This window comes from Protomyctophum bolini, assembly GCF_963924005.1.
Source record: "Protomyctophum bolini genome assembly, chromosome: 9".
Classification (NCBI taxonomy): domain Eukaryota; kingdom Metazoa; phylum Chordata; class Actinopteri; order Myctophiformes; family Myctophidae; genus Protomyctophum; species Protomyctophum bolini.
The window spans coordinates 25241136-25254695 of record NC_137870.1 but is presented as its reverse complement, the minus strand read 5'-3'; the positions used below and the strand labels follow the sequence as shown (position 1 = coordinate 25254695).

The 13560-nt window shown below is 43.5% G+C and overlaps 1 protein-coding gene across 2 annotated transcripts in view; it reads left to right on the top strand.

Annotated features, from left to right (window-relative positions):
* The window catches only part of fndc3a (fibronectin type III domain containing 3A), a 74797-nt gene that overhangs the window by 51096 nt on the left and 10141 nt on the right, over window positions 1-13560 (top strand). For both annotated transcript variants that reach the window (XM_080772536.1, XM_080772537.1), the window contains 11 exons: window positions 1367-1420; window positions 1529-1653; window positions 2021-2195; window positions 2878-2964; window positions 5550-5688; window positions 6056-6124; window positions 6877-6995; window positions 9385-9490; window positions 10157-10314; window positions 12061-12174; window positions 12816-12965. In XM_080772536.1, coding sequence (XP_080628662.1) covers window positions 1367-1420; window positions 1529-1653; window positions 2021-2195; window positions 2878-2964; window positions 5550-5688; window positions 6056-6124; window positions 6877-6995; window positions 9385-9490; window positions 10157-10314; window positions 12061-12174; window positions 12816-12965 — 1296 coding nt within the window. The remainder of the gene's footprint in view (window positions 1-1366; window positions 1421-1528; window positions 1654-2020; window positions 2196-2877; window positions 2965-5549; window positions 5689-6055; window positions 6125-6876; window positions 6996-9384; window positions 9491-10156; window positions 10315-12060; window positions 12175-12815; window positions 12966-13560) is intronic.

Here is a 13560-nt window from a genome sequence, read left to right as displayed (position 1 = left end):
TAGCAACACACAGAGACAGCACTGGTGTGTGCAAGAGACAGCACTGGTGTGTGCAAGAGACAGCACTGCACAAAGCCTGATGATCTGTGTTGCGCTTGTTCTGATTCTGAACCAAGGCTGTCCTCTTGAACAAGTTGTTCAGGAGAACAAGTTGTTCAGGAGGACATTGGAATGAATGCAGCAGATCCTTCTGGCGAACACGCAACACTAGAGCTAATACTGAAGCTAACTAAACACAACATGCAACGCCGTTCTGCAGCGTGACTCCCCGACACTTCCTGCTCCTTCTCTCCTCCCCCTCTCCGGAGGTGTGTGTAAATGGGCGTGCGTGTGAAGTTTGAGTGACAGGTTCTAGGTTGCTCTTGAGTCTTAAAATGACGGTGGCTCCAAACGGATCGCCACCGTTTTGGTCATTATCTCTGGACCGCAAGGTTCTCTGCTCCACGGGCCGGAAGTGGCCCGCGGGCCGTAGTTTTTATACTCCGCATATTCATTCATTGTACTGCTGCTTTTGTGGTTGTTCTGTGTGTCCATGAACTCACACAGACGCATACAGTACATTGGCTTCTGCCATTTACTGTTAATCAAAAAAATAGCTACAGCTGGTCAGGCTTATTACTAAATGCATTCATCACAGTCCCCTTCATGACGTTTGCGACGACCTCACTTTGTATTTCCCATTTATTTAAAAATAAAAGACAAAAAAAGAAGTTTGCCAATGCGCAACGCACCTTCCCGCGAGCCCACTTTGGGTCATGAGTCATGACCCATAGTTGGAGAAATGCTGCTCTAACCCCTTTGCGTCAGCATTAGTCTTGCGTAGCCAGACAACTATTCCACAACCCTCGAATGCTATGCAGCGGTTCCCAAACCTTTTTGGCCATGCACCCCCTGTTACCTCCTGACCTAGCTGATGCACCCCCCCACATGGAAATATAATTTGCACTATCTAGAGACATATATTTCCTTTTTATTCACATACAGTATATGCACATATATGAACCTGAATATGACATAATATATGCAGCATAGGCATTACTTGTCATAATATGTTAATATATTTAAAATAAAACCATAGCACCACCATTAGACATTTCATGTCGCGCACCCCCTAGAAGGCGCGTTCGTAAGCATTTAAAATGTGTGTGAGGCAATGACGGAAGCATTTAAAATGTGTGTGAGGCAACTATTAACTAAATAGTCCAAATACAGAATCACACTATTTTTGAAATGGGGTTAAAATGGTTCATTAATAATGTTGTTGTCTTTTAGGTTTGGGTCCTGGAGAGAAACTAAATTTGTATTTTTGATCTCCAGATTAAAAAGTTTGGGAAACTCTGACTTACTGTATATGTTATATCCACAGGCTCCATGTGACAACGGTTCCAAAATCCTGAACTATATTCTTCAATGGGATGAGGTATAGTTTGCTTTTCTTTTCTTTTTTGTGTTTGTTTTTGTAGTGGAACTGTTATGGAGTTGCTGTCCTGTCCTGAACTAAAACACTATTTCCTTTCTCCCCCTGAAGGGCAAGGGCACCGAGGAGTACGAGCAGTGCTACTATGGAGCTCAGAAGCAGTACAGAGTCACCAAGCTCTCACCAGCCTCCAGATACTCCTTCCGCGTGGCGGCCAAAAACGACATCGGTGTGAGGTAAGAGTCTCCTCAGTGGCCATCTCCTCACTCTCCGCCGTTAGCGCTCCAACCGTAGTGTCCCCATTCTGCCCCTCAAACATCTCAATCAATCATCTGATTGATTGAGATGTTTGAGGGGCAACGTCTGGCTTTAGGAGCACTTTAAACTTGGGCTCTAAACATGGTACTTTATGAAAGTCCGTCACTCAACACAGCGTCTCTTTACTTCCGCTTTATGTCTCGTGACCCGTGGGCCTTCAAAATAAGGGTCTGACTCTTCACTGAAAAAAAAACACTTGGTAGTGGCGGAAGAATTAATGAATGCCTGGCAGTGAATCTGTTTAACAATGGTTTAAATCAATCCAATGTCTTTCCCCTTACGCAGTGAGTTCAGCGAAGCAGTTGATGTGTTCACCTCGTGCAGCGTGCCGTCTCCACCCCTCCCTCCAGAGCTGGTGAAGGCGGGGGTGACGTGGCTGTGTGTTGCGTGGCAGCGGCCCACCGCCTCCCCCAAGGAGGACGAAGTCTACTATGTCCTGGAGATGGAGGAGGAAGACTCCGTAAGGAACACTCTGTTACATCCCACACCTTTTCAATGCTGTCAGTGTTGCTAAATTATACGAAGTATGTGGGTGTGAGAAACTAGGAACCCAGTGGTTCTCAACAGGGAGTCACCCCCAGCGGGGTACCTACAAAAGTTAAGTGACAATTTAATGACTTTTTATGACCTTTTTAATATCTTCCAGTTCAAATTATTTTGGGGCATCACAGCCTGAAAAGGTTGAGGAGCAGTGTGGTGGAGGGTCTCGCCCATACTTTTTTCCTAAATCAATGCCTTATTTCTTCATGCTAAACCAAGGAAAATAGCTGATCTACAGTAGATCTGCTATTATTGTATGCTACCTTTAAAACATTTTAAAAGTGAAAGTATGTCTGGGTTTTATAAATATTGAATCAATGAAAAAATATTAACAAGAGCTTGTGACTACATAGAAACAACATTGGATCCATTGGAATTTAGAAAAGTAACAGTTTTGAACATACAAGGTTTCCTCCTGAGACCGACATCAGCCTGTATACCTGGTCTGGCCCATATTTGGGTCTGGCTCTGGCTCTACAGTAGACTATGAGGCAGATTATATTGCTCTAACTACTCTAGACTGACTATAAGGCTGATTATATCACTCTAGAGCCTTCTTCTCGGTTTTATTCACGCCGCTGTTGTGTATGTGTGTGTCCCAGGGTTACGGCTTTCAGCCCAGCTACGACGGAGACGAGCTCACCTGCACCGTCAGGAACCTTCACCGGAGCACCAGGTTCAAGTTTCGGGTAAGAGAAAAGAGAAATGGGGGGGGGGGGGGGGGGGGGTAGGCTGACATCCACATGCTGTAGAGTCCCTAGTATGACTCATCTGTCTGCGGGGCTCTAATGGCTTTCATTCCCCTGGTGCCAACATGGTGGCAGGTTGATCTGACAAACACCAAGTCATTCATTCCCCTGGTGCCAACATGGTGGCAGGTTGATCTGACAAACACCAAGTCCACACGGCTCATCACGCACTGGCTCAAGTCCCAATCAGAGACTTCAGAAGCACTGGGAAATGGATTTTTTTTTTTTGTGGACTGCATTGAAATTGGGAAAATGTGATATACGTATAATCATGGGTCTTTTTGACATTTTGAAAACCTCAGAAATAGTCAGAACTATAGTGATGGTGTGCAGTAAAAAAATTTTTTTAAACATTTAATCATCACTGTAATCCTCATGTTGTAGAAAGCATTGCAACAAAGAACCAAACCTCTCACTTGGAAGAAGATAGACGAGACTTTAAAGCCTGTAAAAGTTGAATAATAGCACCTCAGCATGTTACTGTTGTGGAACTTGTTTAGAACGATGATGATGTCATAACTGAGGAACGTCAGTATAGTGACGTCCCATTATATGATATATACAAATAATTGGAATGACGAAACTGTCTACCATTGTTCACGTGTGGTATTTTTGAGGGGCAGCTTTTTGTCATAACTCGTGTCACATTTGCCATTGACATTGAAAGGAGAACTTACGTCATACCGTATGTGTCTGAGCTAATCGGCTTTTTGTGCCAACACAAACATTGAATGCCATTGACAATGAAAGGAGAATTTACGTCTTTACGGTCTATATAATTCTCGTTAATATTATTTGCCTCTGTATAACATGACTGAGAAGTGGTATAGTGTGGGGCATTATATAATGCCTTATCTCAGTGACGTGAAAGAACTAGGACATGTCGGGGAGGTCGGCGGAGATAAGAGCGCCCCTCACTTAACACGGGTGGGATTTTTCTTCTGAATAAAGGCACTAGATCGAGTGGCAAGCATTTTAGAGATCCCGTTTTTATATTGATAAAAAATAGACTTGTCCACACGTCTGAGGCACCCCGCGGTTTTATTTGAGAAGACGTGCAGACGTCCTAGGCATCAAGTGTTAAAAAACAATAATTACTTTGTCACAGCTGTCGTGCAAAAAGTTAGAATATCTACAAGCTCAGTGTGTCGCAGCTTGTACACCTGCCATTAATTTGATTAATTATTTCACACACTTTGCACCAGCTTTTCCAAGGCCATTCACATACTGTATCTGTCATTGTTTTTCTTGTGCCGTTTTAAGATTGTTCATTGTAAGGAACTGGCCAGGATTAACTGGCCAGTTCTTTTCTTCCATCTGCGCAGCACTCAATTAAATGCAACCATAATTAAAAAATTACCGCTTATCTCCATAGTCTAACCTTTTGTGTTCTTTCTTTAATCAACGGCCTACTTGATCAAACGACAGCGTCACATAAAAGCATCAAAAGTAGCAGATCCACAAGCTCGAGCTTGTAGATCTCCTTTTTTATACTTTAATTTGAATCCTGAAAAGTCCACTTTTGGACTTACTGTATGACTAGCAGACAGAGACGATATCCACTTAAGAGACCAAGTTTGTTTTTGTGAAATGTGATGGCCTCGAATCTCATTTTCTCTCTCCAAATAAGCTCTGGGGACATCCAGACGATTTCATCGCGGTCCCCAATTTCCCACGCTGTGTGACACAGAGGGCCTGCTGCCGTGCACATGCATCTCCCTGTGCGCTACAGGGATGAGCTCCCGGCAAGCTCAGCGTGGGTGGGTGGGAGATTTGCATTATGGCAGCAAATGTTGCCACGCCAAACTGCCGACACACACCACTGAAGCACCATTCCCCTCATTGCCTCCTGCTCTATTATGGCTTTTGTTAGGTGTGACTAAGCAGCTCTGTGTCTGTCAACAACGTATGGGCGGAGGAGAGAAAGGAGACCAAGCTGTATGATGGTGATGATGTCTTGTCTGTCATGTCTCACTCCGAGTCTGAGGCTATTATTACAACTGCTGGCAAACACACAGACAGAGAGAGAGAGAGAGAGAGAGTCTTGGGGAGAAATAAATAAATGGTTAGTGCAGTACAGGACCCTCAGGGTTCCTTGAGATAGTCCCGGCATCTGAATGGTTCCTTACAGGTCTTAAACCCATTTAGACCTGAGACCGATTCTAAATCCGGTCGTCTAAATCCTAAATTCTTTCTGAAAAATCTATGTTTCTATGTCAGTGGTTCTCAAAATATTTCATGTCAAGGACCCCAGGTATTATATGTAATTGGCCGCCGACCCCCATCTGAAAATATGTTGTTCCAGGGACGCCCCCGGAAGCAAAGAATTTAGTTAAAAACGTTCGCTCTGAAAGAATATATATTGAAAGAAGCCACATTTTCAAGACTTTTCAAAAATAGCAGATTGAAATAAATAAATGACAAGTTTGAGAACCAGTAAGATAAGAGGGATATACATTTTACAAAAGCATACATATAAAGGCTTAAAAGCAAGGGTATACCCATCTCCCCCCCCCCCCCTCCAGGTGGCAGCGTACAATTCCGAGGGGAAGAGCAATCCCAGCCAGGTGGCCGAGTTCATCACGCTTCCTGACCGGCCGTGCTGTCCCTGCAGGCCCGTCATCAAGGGCAGAGTTCTGCCCAACAGCTTCAAGATGGCCTGGGGTGAGTTGACCACCACGCAACCCTCTCTGCAATGCCAATGGGCTCTGGCTCCTCTTGTCAAACATACAGTAGAGTTAGATGCAGTGGTGGGAAAATAAAAAAGTACTGCATTTCTTTACCTATACAAATTAAAATCTACAAAGTAACTAGTAACGGATTTTTTTAATAATTGTAGTGGAGTAAAAAGTGCAATATTTGCCTCTGAGATGTACTGTAGTGGTGTATAAGTAAAATGATTGTATTGGAGTAAAGTAAATGTACCTCAAAATTGTAATTGTGCTTACCTGTAGTTTACGTTCTTCCACTGAGTAGATTGTCAGCCTTTTATGAAGGAAACGTAAAGAACTAAGCTGTGTTTCTCCTACAGAGCCACCAAAAGACCACGGCGGTGCAGAGGTCACCAAGTATGTGGTGGAGCTGTCGGAGGGCTTGAGTGGTATGTCACAATTATTGCGAACGCAGTGATTGCGAACGCAGTGAGCACTAACTATGAGACCTAGCAGATCATGTCTGTCTGTCTGTCTGTGTGTCTGTCTGTCCCGCTGTCCAAATATGGAGTGTGTTGCATCAATCACAAACAAATCACTCAGCTCCATATATGGGCACAAAAGGGGCCAGGTCCACATATACAGTAACAGCGGGACAGACACAGTTAGTGCTCTCGCAAAAACTTTACTTAAAAAAAAAATCTTAAAAAAACCCAAATATGTACGAGCTGCGTTCGCTTCCCGAGTTTGCGCGTCTTACTTGTTACTTACATTACATTAATTGAGATAATAGTCATAATTGTTTTCCATGTTGAATGTTCAGACATTTTCAAAACAATCCAAAAGATACAGTAAATAGCAGATCTACAAGCTGTCACTTTTTTAAGCCTAATTTATACAAAAAAATAGCCTTTCTGATCTTGCAGAATGGGCTATTTTCAGCTTGCCAACGTTTTTTCTTTGAAATGGATGTCACAAAGTGAACGCGCACATCCTGTTCTGCTAGGCTGGCTGCTGGATCAAATTTTACATGAAATTACAATAAGATCTGCACACCATGCTGCTCCCATCTTGGGTATTTTTTATTGGTAACGCAACACGAGTCGGGATGCTCTTCCTTAGACCTTACTGAAAATGTAAACTTTTCTTTATCATCACTATCGGCACTGTGAATAGATTTGTCACTTTCTCTCGTACCCAGGCGTGTCGTGGGAGCTGGTATACTCCGGACCGGCCACGGAGCACGTATGTGATGGCTTGAAGCCAGGCTGCTCCTACCAGACCCGCATTTACTGCATGAGTGAGGGAGGGCAGAGCCCGGTGAGTCATACAGCATCAATATCACACACACCACACACACACACACACACACACACACTAAACGCATGCATTCACAACAGAAACATACGGCACACCATAATGCTTGTATACAGTAATCGTAGAGACATTTCGTGCAAGATGCTGTTTGAAGAGAAGAAAGAATAGAACATAAAAGGAGAAAATACAAATCTAATGTGCTCTCTAATAGAAGGTTAGGCTTGAATAAAGGCAATGATAGCTGTAGCATTTATTTTAATTTTCACCCAGGAGCATTGATAACGAGAGGTTCCCTGGCATACAAATGTAGGGTGTGGAGTGTGAAATTTGGTATACTGTAATTTACGGACTATAAGCCACTACTTTTTTCCCATGCTTTGAACCCTGCGGCCTATACAACGGTGCGGCTAATCTATGGATTTTTACAGCTAACGGCCACTAGGGGACCTTCTAAATATATCTCTGTCTATGGCCTCTATGCGGCTTATAGTCCAGTGAGGCTTGTATATGTACACATTTGTTTTTTTCCCTAAATTTAGCTGGTGCAGCTTATATTCAGGTGCGCTTTATAGTCCAGAAATTACGGCAATTTGTTTATATTGGCCTAATATATTTTCTATATACATACATTCATGAATGCACTTGCTGAACGATTGTGTCAGCATTGAGCATTGATTTGTTTAATAGGGGTTTATATGCGACCATACCATTAACATCCTATATAAGGCAAAAATGTCAAAATGTCATCATGCTTTAAGTAGCAGGTGTCGTGTCAAACTAGGGAATCAATTCCATTTGAACCCATTCCATTTGTTTTGCACAAAAATACTCATTGGGCTAAAAACGAATGGAAAAAAGTTTAAGAAGTAGCTAAAATTGCAGATCTACAAGCTCGCAACGCAGCATGGAGTGATGTGTTGTGAGCTTGCAGATTTGCTATTTTCACTTACTTTTTGGGTCCTGGGCAAATATAATTTCTCCTTTTGGTCTCGAGCTAAAAGGTTTGGGAACCGAGCTGTTACCCCCACGACCCAACTACGGATAAGTGGTTGAAGATGGATTGATGGAAAAATAATGCGTTGTGAGCATTGTAAATCAGTTGTTCCGCCTGACAATGTTGTACAATGAGGTATAACATAGGGCTGGAAGTGGTTAATCAGTCTAAACGATTTAGTCAATTGTAAAATCATCTATTCACATTTCTTTCCATGTCAATTTGTTGATACTAAAACAAAACAATAAAATACTGAAGGTGTAACTGAAACAACAGTTTATTGTCAAAGTTCTGAGGGCCATACAGGGAGTCTGCTTTGGTACATACTGTATGGTAGCATCAGAAAGCCAGCAGCAAAGTGCATGGGCGTGTATGACATACATACGTACATGTTTACAATGCAGTGCAATCAGGCAATTACAAGGCAAGGAAGGACAGTATATCACAATTGAGTTGTGGGCGGTTGAGTCAATTGAGGCAATGGGCGGTTGATGTTTAATTTTCTTCTTCTCTGTAACATGTTTCTCCCTCCATAAGTCACAGACAATGCCAACGTTTTGCACAGCACACACATCCTGTACGCACGCATTGGTGGACTCAACATCCCAGCGGCTCTCGCCTGATATATTAGACATGAATAATTCTTGGTGTCCGCTCTATTTATGGCCCCGATTTTAATAAGAAATCCTCGTTCAGTGGGGGGAATTAGTCTCCACTACTCTGCGTGTGAGAAGAACAAGACCCCTAATCGATTATAACACCCTCCACCACACACACACACACACACACACACACACAACTCTCCATTCATGTGGGCTCATGCATGTTACTTGTGAGGAAAAATTACTCATGTTGGTGATGCCTCCGTTTGCCACGTGCCGCCACATGACATAAGCCTCACATGCCTTCCTACAGCTGTTCATGCCCCCGATGGGTCGCAGGGATGAGGCTCTCTGGGGAAAAATGGAGCTGCATGACATTAAAGACATTGTATGTTGTGTGTTCGTGCCTATGTTATTGTACTTGTAAGGACCAGATGAGCCACACAAGTATAGTAGCAGACGTTGTGGGGACCCCTTTCTCCTGGTTCTCACAACCCCGAAATGTTGTGTTTTATGGTTAAAACACATTTGGGGAGTTAGGCTTACAATTAGGAATTTAGAGGTTAGGGTTAGGGTTGGAATTGCGGCTAATCTATACTGAGTTGCACCAAAAATATCTACTGCAGTGCGGTAGATATTGTAGATCGGATATTGGAGGCCCCAGGGTTTAGGTTTAAAAATAGCACCGGGGGAAAGAAAATCCTAAATGTCCTCACAAGTATAGTACGGTAATACAAACGTGTGTGTGTGTGTGTGTGTGTGAGGGTCTTAATTAGTTTGTTGTCTTCCCCACTAGCTGTCGGAGACCCTGCAGGTCCAGACTCCCGCAGTTCCCCCAGGTCCCTGTCAACCGCCTCGGCTGGTGGGCAAGCCGAAAGCCAGGGAGGTGCAGCTGCGCTGGGGTGAGTCATAAATCATCGCGCTCTCCGTCTCCCCGACTCGGATAAACGTGTGGGTTGAATTCCAGCCACCGTTGATGCATTTGTCGGTGTTTTGTAAAACGATGCCTTGGGGCGAAGTGCAGTACGTCGTGTTTGTGTGAGCGTGTGTGCATTTCACATCGTGTTACCGTTTTTATTTTTGTTTTATTTTTGCTTCCGCTGTGCCACTTCCTGAGTCAGGGGAGCCCACTTTATTTGAAGGATGTTGTGCCTGTCACTCACTGCCTGACCATAATGTTGCGGTTCATGCGGCTTTTCAGGGAAAGCTAAACTCAAGCCTTAAACCGTCACCCTGTCTGTCACTTTCCCTTTTTGATAAGAGGGCATTATGCCTGATGTGTACTTGGTATTGATGCGTGTCTCACACCCGGAAATAGCCGTTCTACAAGCTCAGAATGTGTCGCACGACACTGCCACGCATTTTGAGCTTTTTGAGTTCTTCTAAATTCAGTGCGCGACACCCACACCACCCACACCTCACCCACACCTGAGCTTGTTAGATCTGCTATGTACCGCAGGCAACACCAACGTGCAACTAAATATAAATCAGGCTTTGGAGAAGAAGGTTGTTTCCCACGCCTTCAATTTGGTCGTTGTACTGACTCCCAGTTGTCGGGGTTGTTTCAGGGCCCCCTCAAGTGGACGGTGGCAGCCCAGTGTCCTGCTACAGCCTGGAGGAAGACGGCAGAGAGGTGTATCAAGGCTCTGAGCTGGACTGCACCGTGAGCAGCCTGCTGCCAGGCAGAATCTACAGCTTTCGGCTCAAGGCAGCCAACAAGGCTGGGGTGAGAAACAACACAAAATCCTTACCCGAAAGGATTTTTTTGTTAATTTCTTTTCCAATAACGGGGAACTTGAGAATTTACACCTTTTCGGCTAAAGCCGCTATAATATGCACCCAGACTGTTGCATACTGTGCATACTGTCCAACTGTCCTTTTTTATCCCACGATTTTTGTAACCCATTCTTCACCCGGTGCCAATTGCCTAAGCTGTAATCCTTGGCCCTACTCTCCCTCTGCCAACCTGGGGAGAGCCCTGAACTGAGCTCATGCTTCCTTCAATGCATGAGGAGTGAGCAGGCCGCTTATCTTCTTATCACCTGACGGGGCACGTTATTCCAACGTGCATATATTTGTGAGGGTACCTATCCTATGGAACACAGGGAGAACATGCAAACTCCACACAGACAGGCCCTTTCGCCATTAATCTAACTGTTTGCCTGTTTTGTCACACTAGTTGTCTGTAACAGTAACAGGCAGGCTGCACAACTCCAATCGCTCGAATAATGAGATGGAATATATTTCTGGCAGGGTCATATAATTCATCGTGATGAAGCTTAATGAACATGAGTCAGAGCATCGTGTTCAGAGACACATCACAACCACTTATCACATCTGCAGTTAGAAGATTTTTTTATTCTATGAATAACTGATGATGGATTGGCTTTTGCTAAAGCTAAAACATGACACCGCCGCATGTTGGGATCATTAACACAATCAGTGCCGGGATTCCTTCAAAATAGAAGCTCTGGGGTGTGAGGCTAGTGAAGTGGTCCTTTTAAAGCACAGGTTCCCAACCTCTGGTGCTAGTACCACCGGTGGTACTTGAGCCCAGAGGTGTATCTACAATAAGGCAAGGGCAGGCGTCCGCCTGTCCAAATCCATTTCTGGCCTGGCCAAAATCCATACAATGAGAAAAAACAAGACCTGAGAATTATTGATGGACAGCTGATTGGCCGTTGCGGTAGAGCGCGACCCTCAATCACCCTTTGGAATGTAAATGCATGCCTTTCAGCCTTTGTATCCTACTCGTCTGGCAGGTATATCTCTTTGAAAACCTTTAGTGCTATGATTGTGCGCAGAGAGACGACAATTAACACATCTTGCCTTCCCAAAACGTAATTCCTGGCTATGCCACTGCTTGAGCCCCCCTCAGGTGGTACACATGCAGAGGAGTCACCCAAAAAAGGAGAAAAAAGACAAAAGTGGAATGAAATATTTATATTACTACAGGTACTGGTAGTTCTTCTGACCAAGCAATTGGTAGAAATAGGTTATCCAGCCGTGCTGAAGGGAGCATGACAAGCACACCTAGCCGTTAATAGAACATTTGAGAACGGATTAATCACATTAGAAATATCATTAGTTGTGCTGATTAGTGATTAGATAGAGTTTTGTCAGAGCAGCAGCATTATTGGCTTAGGAATGGAACAAAAAGGGCAGGTACAGTATACGCTCCTGTATTTTAATACAGGTCTGTATCTCTGAGGGTGTACAAATGGAACCAAGTGGACCCTTATAGGTTTGTATCTCAGAGTGTAAAAATGGCATTTGTTTCCATTTATACACTCTCAGAGTTATGGTGGTCCTTGAAATTAAAACATTCTGAGGACTACCCAAATTGTAATTGTATAGCAGACGTGAAGTCCACATATACCTGGTTTCCGGGAAACGGTTTACAAATGTGATTCCTGGATGTTGGATGGTGTTCGTCCGGGTCCAGATCCTGACCTTTTCTTTGGCCCCACAGTACGGGCCCCTCTCAGAGCGCTGTGAGGTGACGACAGGACCCGGGGCCCCTGAGGCCTGCAAGGCGCCATGCACCACATGCAAATCGCCCAGCTGTGTGGTGATCAGCTGGGAGGTAAGACATGGCCTTGCCTCGACAGTGATCCATAAGTACCAATAAAAAATATATATATATTATTTCTTTTTAATTTTTGTTTTTAATCTAGATTAATCTCACTGCAATCCTGGAGTTAATCTAGATTAAAATGGCCGAAGGGCATTCAAAATATGTGTGTCTACCTAAGTAATGACCAGAAGTAAGTCCTTGAGAACGGGTTTCTCAGGCCAGGTGGCCTAATTATGGAGCCCTAATTATGGATATTAACAATACAACTATTCTATTAATACCTTATATTTCATATTGTGAGTTAGTAGAACTGTTCAGTGTTGCCAAGTCTAGCCATTATAAGCTACTTTGGACTTGATTATCTGTACAGCTTCTTTAAAATATTGGTGGTCCTTGACATGAAAATGTTTGAGAACCACTGCTCTAAAACAATATTGGACAATGATGTTTGACAGTCGGCACTATAGTTGCTTATTTTAGACTTTTCTGATTTTCTGACTTTCTGCTTGGTGCAAAAATAATTTCCGCAAGGTCAAATAAAGCATCTATCAATCTAGACGTCTGGGGACAGGTGTTCTGGTAGAGGTAGATCATAGTGTAAAAGGTTCCGTGGTAGCTAAACTGGTGACATGCTCTTTTCTTCCCTCAAGGCTCCCACGTGCAACGGAGCCCCCGTATCGGAGTTCCGGGTGGAGTGGGGGGCCGCTGAGGGTGTCATGCAGTCGTGTTACAGCGGACCAGCGTTCAGCCACGAGATGAAGGGCCTGCTCCCGGCAACCAACTACTTCTGCAGAGTACAGGTGAATATTCTCCCTATACAAGCTCCCTGTGTTGCACTAGTAGGGATGCACCGAAAGGGAAATTCTTGGCCGAAACCGAATATAGGAAACAGTTGGCCGAAAACCGAATACCGAATAGCCGAATACATCTTTGTTGTAAAGCTACCTGATTATGACAAAAGACATGATTATGGCAAAACCTAACTTAAATAATAAACACTTATGGGTCCATTAAAAAACATCTAAATAATTGGAGGCTTTGTGATTAATTAATCTCAATTAATCACATTTTAATCGCATATCAATAGGCCTATTTGACCTGAGCAGTGAGCTTTTTTTTCTACATAAGCATAGGCAATAAAAACAAGTAGTAATAATAATAGTGATAATATTATTTATATAAAGCTTCTCTCAGTACTTAAAGACACTTTTCAAGGAGAACATGAGAAAACAAATAAAAACAACTTTATTAGAGAAAAACTAAGACTATGAAATAAAATAAATTAAACTGGAATGAGATAGCAATATTCCAGAGGTGGGTTTGAATTTATAGGTGGTGGCATGTCTTTTTTTGGGAAGTGCATCGTTTTGACAGGTCTACCTGCTGTGGACAGTG